At 44.7% G+C, this 9,196-nt stretch overlaps 1 protein-coding gene across 1 annotated transcript in view; it reads right to left on the bottom strand.

Annotated features, from left to right (window-relative positions):
* Positions 1 to 961: 961 nt before the first annotated feature.
* LOC123957331 (NACHT domain- and WD repeat-containing protein 1-like) overlaps positions 962 to 9,196 on the bottom strand; it is a 16,503-nt gene continuing 8,268 nt past the window's right edge. Inside the window, exons 4-10 of the mRNA XM_046030024.1 lie at positions 7,527 to 7,612; positions 7,274 to 7,390; positions 5,357 to 5,711; positions 3,972 to 5,286; positions 1,487 to 1,690; positions 1,242 to 1,395; positions 962 to 991 (exon numbers count right to left, since the gene is read on the bottom strand). Of these exons, the coding sequence (XP_045885980.1) occupies positions 962 to 991; positions 1,242 to 1,395; positions 1,487 to 1,690; positions 3,972 to 5,286; positions 5,357 to 5,711; positions 7,274 to 7,390; positions 7,527 to 7,612 (2,261 nt within the window). The remainder of the gene's footprint in view (positions 992 to 1,241; positions 1,396 to 1,486; positions 1,691 to 3,971; positions 5,287 to 5,356; positions 5,712 to 7,273; positions 7,391 to 7,526; positions 7,613 to 9,196) is intronic.

Raw genomic sequence — 9,196 nt, 5'->3', positions numbered from 1 at the left:
AGCCTCTTTTTCCTATTTGTAGTGGAGATGAGTGGTACCCGGTGGGGTCTTCTGCTGTTGTAGCCCGTCCGCCTCAAGGTTGTGCGTGTTGTGGCTTCACAAATGCTTTGCTGCATACCTCGGTTGTAACGAGTGGTTATTTCAGTCAAAGTTGCTCTTCTATCAGCTCGAATCGGTCGGCCCATTCTCCTCTGACCTCTAGCATCAACGAGGCATTTTCGCCCACAGGACTGCCGCATACTGGATGTTTTTCCCTTTTCACACCATTCTTTTCAAACCCTAGAAATGGTTGTGCGTGAAAATCCCAGTAACTGAGCAGATTGTGAAATACTCAGACCGGCCCGTCTGGCACCAACAACCTTTCTTTCCCATTCTGACCTTCAGTTTGGAGTTCAGGAGATTGTCTTGACCAGGACCACACCCCTAAATGCATTGAAGCAACTGCCATGTGATTGGTTGATTAGATAATTGCATTAATGAGAAATTGAACAGGTGTTCCTAATAATCCTTTAGGTGAGTGTATCCAGCCTAGTCTTTTACAATCAATAACAATCTTATCAGAAAAGAACAGGATGTTTCTTTTTCATAAATTAATAGCTGAACCAGTCAACGTCTTAAAGAAATATTATAAATCACACAAAAATAATTTGGTACAGATCATGAAATAATAAATAAATAACAAATGGCTTCAGTTTCGTTATTACAAAATACTTTTCCTCAACGTCGTGAATCTTAAATACAGCTGCTGTTTGTTTGACGTGTGATAGCGGGGAGTGATGGTCCGGCAGTGACGTCACATCCTGTTTACCCTAGCGAGACGAAAGTTCACCCAAAAGTCGTATAAAAAGTGTATTTAAACCCTACGCATTACGGGAACTCGATTTGGCGACCAGAGTTCAGTCCGTGACAGAGCGGAAGTGGGGAGGGTCTAGTTTTGGAGAAGCCCTGACATGACAGCGTGTTAGGAGCTACGACGTGGAGAGTCAGCAGTCTGATCAGGAGGTTGAATGACAAAGGATGATTGGGAGTGAATGATCAATAAGCATCTTGTAAGTTTATAAGCAATTTACACTGAAACTAATTTTGCTTCATATTTCACTCAGGCCTCGTCTTTAAGTTTCTATTTGACTTAATACCTTCTTATCTCAAGTAAAAGTACTGATTTAATTTATATGTCACACAATTTATTGTTTTGGCCGGTGGATTTCTTTTATCTTCCGTCCTCCCCTGATCGTAGGTACCTTTCTGTCAGACAGGAGCAGCGACAGGCCCGGCAGAGTCACCGGCTTCAGTTTCCCCGACCAGCGACCCAGGAAGTACTCTGCCAGGATCCTGAGGCTCCGCCCCCGCCGCTCTGATGTCAGATACCGAGCTGAAACCGCCTCGCACAGACGCCTGCACACACACACACACACACACACACATTGTACTCAAACATTCAACCTTTGACCTCAGTGATCATTCATCTATGGATTTTTTTCTTTACCGGTTGTTGAAGGCGATGGCCGCCACCCCGCCAGTCCAGCGCTCCTCCAGCTGATCCTCGAGGTCCCGTCTGAGCCGTGCCCAGAGGAGGGAGGGCAGCCGGATCAACGAGGGCGTCGGAGGGAGAGAGTACCTGTACACCTCACTGATGACATCATCATCCAGGGACATGAGGTCACGCAGCTCCGCCTCCAGCAGGCCTTCCCTGAGGATTCAGAAGACGTTTTCATTTACTCCGTTTTCCCGAGATAACGGGATCATTTTCTCAAGATCTCGAAAAGTGTTGATCCGCCTGCAAGTCAGCCACCCGAACAAGCAGCAGAGGGAGGCTTCGGCAGACTGGATGCAGCGAGAGGGAGAAGCAGATAAACAAAAGCAAGACAAGCGATCAAACGCCAAGCGGAGACGTTGCTGCTTAGCGTTGGGGAAGATGTCGGTCTGAGGAACGTCCTTAAAATCACAGTGTATTCTCTCGGCCCCGCGGGGTCGCTCTGCGCTCCTCAGGTGATCAGACAGGGAGACAAACGCTCCGCGAGTAAACGGCAGGCGCTCTAGCCTATTTAGCTTAAATTAAAATGACAGGCTGCATAACTTTCCCTGACAGGCCTTCATCTAGTTTTGCAGCTCTGCCGTGTGAATTCCCTCCTGCTGATGTCCTGTTTACATTTATTCATTTAGCTGACGCTTTTATCCAAAGTGACTTACGGGGTAAAGTGTCTAGCTCAGGGAAAAAATGGTGGATGGGTCACAGTGGGGGATTGAAGGCATGCGTCTTATCTGTTGCGCCATCACTGTTTAGTTAAACAGTAACAGATTCTGGAAACTTCCCCTCCCTCTAACACCTGCTGCTGAACACAGACGGTTTCTGCTGCTCCGAGAAAAGAAAAATGTTCCTGCTCAGAAAAACCCCCAACAAAACTGGACTCTGATGGTAACTTGTTTGACCAAGCTAGATAAAAGGTCACGCCCTGGCAGCGGCAAACAGCTTTGGTTTAATATTTGATTTGATTACATTAATGTTTAAGTTGAGATTTACAAGAAATATTTTATTACTACTGTGTGAAGAGAACACTGCTGGTGAAAAGCTCCTTATCTTTTTAAAGTGTTTGCAAACCACGTTATTATCTTTTGTGTATATAGCAGTACATTTAAATTAAAAGTGGCAATACATGACTTTAGAATTCATTATTCAATTTTGTGCATAACAATGCCATTACATTTTTTAATCGTTGCTCAGCGCTAATTTAAATACAGGGTGCAAACTACGGGGGAGTTTAGCTCCCCTTAATAAGACATCAGCTCCCCTAAAAGCATGATTTGTGATATTTTGGGGGGTCTCTAAAATACTGACAGCATGATTTATTGCCAATAATTTCGATCGGGCCGGTCTCCGCCATCTCCTGGCCCCGGTCCGCCCCGCTCCCTCTCTGGTACTGGTTGTGTCGCTAGTACGACAGACGCGCTGTAAACAGTTCGTGATCGTTCCGTCTGGCTGGATATTACGCATCATCCAGGCAGTACTGCAGCTGGAGGCTCCCCGCAGCCCCACGCAACTTTTCAAAATTCTTCCCTCTCACGGAGAAAAGAAAGGTCAGGTCACAAACAGCTCTTGTGTGAAGCATAATTGTAGCAAAATGCCTACATATGATAATAATATTAATATTTTTCTTATTATAATAATAATAATAAGACAAACATGCCTGACACTTTCACAGTCGGCCCAGGCCTACATGCTTGCAGCTAATAATGATACAGCAGTAAGAATCAGCGAGCTCCCCCGCAAGCCATGGTACAGTTCGCACACACTGTTTAAATTTATCAATATTTTTCGAAAACAAAGTTCAATTTTCCTGAGATCATGAGAAAATTATTAATATTATTATTAATTAAATCTCAGGAAAAACAACATTTGTTATTTGGAGATAATGAGATAAATAACTCCAGATCTCGAGAGAACAAACTAAATTAACTCGTTATCACGATAAAAAAATAAAATGGATGGCCTCTTAGGGCTTCCGTAGAAACACAGGTTACTGAAGTAGTGTAGTTTTTGGTTTATTGCTAATATTTTTTTTTTTCCAAAAGAAAGAGAAGAAGCCTTTAAAAGTCCATTTTGCATCTACAGTAAACTGAGCAAGGTTGAAAACTGCAGGAAAGTTTTGTTCAAATATATTTTCTGTACATTTTATCCTGCTGAAATAAATTATGGGTTAGATGTTGGTTCAAAACCATTTCTACTCTGACAGGTATGTTATTCTGATGATTGAGAATACTAAGTACCTTTTAATTTACTTTTTGGACAACAGAGCGTGCTATTGGTTCTCCACTTTTATAGATTAAGAATTTGTTTCCATGCGTCTAATCAAATCGAAAAACCTTATTTGTAAGTAAGTGCAACGTAGGTTTTTAGGCTAGGTGGCTAATTAGCACTAGCATACAGTATTAACACCAACTGTCCACAGAAATACGTACACGCGACCCCTCACCTTGCCAGAGTGATGTATCCCAAGGCCGCGCCCACCAGCTCCTTCCCATGTTTCTCCTCCAGCATCAGGAAGATCTGTGACATCATTTCCTGTGTGTTGGCGCCCAGGTGTATCTCTGTGAGCGGGGTGAAGGACGTCCAGCGTTTGGTGGCAGACAGGATCAGTTTGAGGTGCAGAGGACACCCTGCGGGCGCGAAGCTCTGCAGCGCGGCGTCGCTCTGCTCGGGGGTCAACGTTCGCTGAGACGCTCGCAGGTACGACTCCATGATCTGTTTCCCTTCATCACGAGACAAACGCTCCACTTCAAAGAAACTCTCCAAAGTCTCCGACTTCAGCCGCATGTTAGCGAACGCCTCGCTGTTGGTGTCCATTGAAACCACCAGGTGGACGTTGGGCGGGAGGTCGGCGGGCAGCCAGCGGAGTTTGTGAGCGTGATGCTGGTCTGAGAGCTGATCCAGAGCGTCCAGGATGACGAGCAGAGTGTTCCCCTGCTGGGAAACCTCGACGAGGACGTTCCTGAAGAGCCGGAGCAGCTCCAGGTGAGTGCTGGTCATCGGTGGCGTGGGCGGAGCCAGACCACATGCCAAACAGATCTGGAGGCAGACGCTGCAGAGGACGTGGTCGATGTCGGGTCTCTGAGGATGACGAACTGACAGCAGCCGGACCACCACCACCCCGGCCTCCAGGACTCTACGCATCTCCTGCGCCAGCTTGCACAGAAGAGCCGTCTTACCCATCCCAGCGGCGCCGTGCACCACCAGCGGGCCGTGATGGACGTTGGTGGACTCCCACATGGCTAAGCAGAGCTTACCCAGAAGACCCTCCCTGCCGTAGAAACCTCTGCACAGCTCGGAGCTCATGGCGGCATGCCGTTCAACCTCTTCAACCACCTGCTCTGAGATTTCCCCTTTTTCTTCCTCAATACTTCCCCAAACCTTCCCCCGCCGCCGGCGCCGCTCCACCGACGGACCGACCGCCGCTGCGATCCTGGCCGTCATCTGTGAGACGAACTGCTCACAGACGCTGTCCAGGTACTGAGCGTGCTCTTTGCGTTTTGGGTCGATGCTTCCTTTGCAGAGCTCCACGCAGTGCAGGTTGAGGATCTTCTGGAACGTGGCGTAGAGGCGGGACTTGAGGCCGGTGAGGAGTCCCTGGGCTTCCGCGTCCAGCAGACCGCCGGCGGTCAGGTCCATGAACTTGGCAAAGCGTTTGGGACCATCCCTCGCCCTTTGGCGTGGAATCTCTCGGACGAATATCAGAGCCGACGGTTCGCCATCGTCCATCCACAAGCCCTCCTCGAACTCTCGCTCTGTGACTGGACGAGAAGAGGAAAACACTTATAATTCTGAGACAACAAAGGACAGGCTGTGCGAGGCGTCTCTGACCTGATGTGAAGAAGTGTTGTTTCTGCTCGGCTGTGATGTCGCCAGCCGCCTCGGCGTCCGTGGCGGCGGAGCGTAGGAGCTGCAACAGTTGAGTCTCTGTGCAATGCCAGGAAAGGACGTTTTTGTCCCGCTGTGGCCCACTCTCAGGTCGGAGGTCGCTGTAGTGGGGGAAGTGAGCCGTGATTGGCTGAAGGACGTAGGTGGGTGGGACCGCATTGTCGTCTTTCAAGAACCACTGATTCAGCTTCTTGACGCCTTCGCGGTTTTTGGAGAGTTTAGACAAAAGAACTTCAAACTGCTTCTCCGGGATGAGGCGAGGAAGAGCTCGGACACCGTACCGGTTCCCCAGCAGCGCCTTTGGAGCCCAGACGCAGGAAAACAAATAGAAGAAGAGGAGCTGAAAGATGATCCTGGATTAAAAGTTATTACCACATGCTTCAACATGTCCTCCAACAGAAATGTGTAATGTGGTTTGTTTACAGGTTTCCCAGAGGAGGAAACCTTCACCTTCAGAAAATTTCATAAAACAAGTTATGGTTTGAATACTTTTTCAAGCTAAACTTAAAAAATGTACCTTCTTTTCGTTTGAGAGGATTTTCTCTGTTTTCATATCACAGTAAACTGAATATTTCTGATTTTTGTACCGTTGGTCAGAAAAAACAAGACATTTGAATTTTCTACACATCAAATAAATAATTAGCAGCCCTCCATTCACGAGCAAATTAACATCTAACAATGAAATTACTTTAATTCTATAGAGAGATAAAGTAAGTAGACAAACAAACTAGGAGCTGCAGCCAAGGGTTATTTTCACCTTCCGTAAATCTATTGATTTTTCCCCTCGATAAATCCATTGGTTGATAGATCCAGAAAATTGTGAAAAGTGTTGATCAGTGTTTCCCAAAGCCCGAGGTGACGTCCTCAAATGTCTTATTTTGTCCACAGCCAAAAATATATTCAGTTTACCGTCACAGAGGAGCACAGAAACCAGAAAATATTCACATTTAAGACTCACAGCGAGAATTGACTCACAGCGATGAATTCATTATTAAAATAGCTGGTGATTCATTTAATAGTTGACAACTATTCAAATCAATGAATCGTTGCAGCTCTAAAACAAACATTGCAAAAATGGGTTTTAACATAAGGGAAATTTAAGAGATTTTTCATTGTTTTCAGGACATTTAGTCTATTTTCCAAGGACTTTTCCAGGACTGGAAAACTGATTTAAAGCAGTGGTTCTTGCAGGGGAATAGAGACACTTCTCTTATCGATCCTTATCATAGCCCGTAAACGTTGACTAAAAATGTGAAGCGAACTTTATTAACAGTGTGATGAATGACACACGTTTCAGGAGTCTTAGATTAGAAACCAGTGGCTGCCTGGAATTATAGGAAGAAAACGTCAGAACGTTTAAACACTAACGTGGTTTGAAAAATGGTTCCAGCATTTGTGACAGTAAGTCACTGTAGTTTAGTAGTAAATGAGCTCAAACATTCAAAAACACTGGAGCCGTCCTTTTTAAGTACAGGAATTTAAATTTCACCGCACCATTTTCTTAAATAATAGATAATTTTGTTTTCTAAATACAGCTTTGTTGTCAGATAAACTGTACGCCAGGGCAGTGGAAAGGATGTTTTGGAAAAAAATGAGTATTTTTAGTTAGACATGGCTGTGTGATGTGTTATTTTGAGGGGACAGCAAATTTACACTGTTATACAAGCTGCACACTCACTACTTTACATTGTAGCAAAGTGTCTTTTCATGTGTTGTCACATGAAAAGATATAATCAGATATTTACAAAGTCAGGGGGGTGGACTCACTTTTATGAGATATTGTATATTTTAAAAAGAGCTCAATCATGTGACACAAACAATTAAATCTGGATTATAATTTAAGGAAGATCAGAGACTCACAATGAAAGCTGGTCCGGCTGAAATCCTCTTACAGTTCTTGATCTCCTGCAGGAAGATCTCGCAGGCCTCAGGGTCTCCTGACGGGACACTTCGAATCCCCCAACACGGATCCACCACCTGAACAGGAAGTGACCTCACTGATCAATGAGCAGGTATTTACTGAAACTGCAAATACATATATTCACATTTTATATCGTATTATGTGTTACTGGATTACTTTGTTTTTAAAGTACATTCAAAGTGGGAAACTGACCTCGAACACCAGCCCAAGACTGCGACAGAACGCAAGGACTTCTGGGTAAGCTTTCTCAAGCAGGGCTTTCCTTTCACTGCCCATATCTGAGCAGAGACACGGGAGAATCAGTGAGTTCATCTGCTGCGATATAACAGACGTAAACAGAAATGTGAATACATGAAACAGTGAGGAATACAGCTTATTCATTTCAAGGTGATGCTGTAAGAATAAGTTTGTGTTTCTGCAGTTATCTCAAAAAAGGCTTTGAGGCCAAATTATTTCATCACTTTATATCTCTTACGTTGCCTGCATCTGGTCTGGTCTCCTCTGAAAATATGAAAGGTTCCATTTTTAGTGACCCACTTGGATCCTAATTATTGCCGCTTGCAGCTATATTTAATAATTGTTCATATATGTAAATCCTAACCCATCGACCGCATTGTTTGTCCAGCAGGAAAAACCATTAACCAGGAGCCTATAGCATTCTCCACCTCACTTGCTAGATGTCTAATACTTCTTAACTGGAAGAAAGCTATGCCACCATCTCACAAGCGCTGGGTGGAGGAGGTGATGTCCCATCTCAAACTTGATTAGCTTAAATATTTCTGCCCTACACAGCAAATTTACACTGTTTCACTACTTTCCACTGTTAGACAAGCTGTACGCTCACTACTTTACACTGTTTCACTACTTTCCACTGTTAGACAAGCTGTACGCTCACTACTTTACACTGTTTCACTACTTTCCACTGTTAGACAAGCTGCACGCTCACTACTTTACACTGTTTCACTACTTTACACTGTTAGACAAGCTGTACGCTCACTACTTTACACTGTTAGACAAGCTGCACGCTCACTACTTTACACTGTTTCACTACTTTACACTGTTAGACAAGCTGCACGCTCACTACTTTACACTGTTAGACAAGCTGCACGCTCACTACTTTACACTGTTTCACTACTTTACACTGTTAGACACTACTTTCCACTGTTAGACAAGCTGTACGCTCACTACTTTACACTGTTTCACTACTTTACACTGTTAGACAAGCTGCACGCTCACTACTTTACACTGTTAGACAAGCTGTACGCTCACTACTTTACACTGTTTCACTACTTTCCACTGTTAGAGAAGCTGTCCGCTCACTACTTTACACTGTTAGACAAGCTGCATGCTCACTACTTTACACTGTTAGACAAGCTGCATGCTCACTACTTTACACTGTTTCACTACTTTCCACTGTTAGACAAGCTGCACGCTCACTACTTTACACTGTTTCACTACTTTCCACTGTTAGACAAGCTGTCCGCTCACTACTTTCCACTGTTAGACAAGCTGCACGCTCACTACTTTACACTGTTTCACTACTTTCCACTGTTAGACAAGCTGCACGCTCACTACTTTACACTGTTTCACTACTTTACACTGTTAGACAAGCTGTACACTCACTACTTTACACTGTTAGACAAGCTGTCCGCTCACTACTTTACACTGTTAGACAAGCTGTCCGCTCACTACTTTACACTGTTAGACAAGCTGCATGCTCACTACTTTACACTGTTTCACTACTTTCCACTGTTAGACAAGCTGTCCGCTCACTACTTTACGCTCACTACTTTCCACTGTTAGACAAGCTGTCCGCTCACTACTTTACACTGTTTCACTACTTTCCACTGTTAGACAAGCTG

This window comes from Micropterus dolomieu, linkage group LG19 (genome assembly GCF_021292245.1).
Source record: "Micropterus dolomieu isolate WLL.071019.BEF.003 ecotype Adirondacks linkage group LG19, ASM2129224v1, whole genome shotgun sequence".
NCBI classification, from domain to species: domain Eukaryota; kingdom Metazoa; phylum Chordata; class Actinopteri; order Centrarchiformes; family Centrarchidae; genus Micropterus; species Micropterus dolomieu.
The sequence above is the reverse complement of the archived record's forward strand: the minus strand, read 5'-3'. Positions and strand labels throughout refer to the sequence as shown.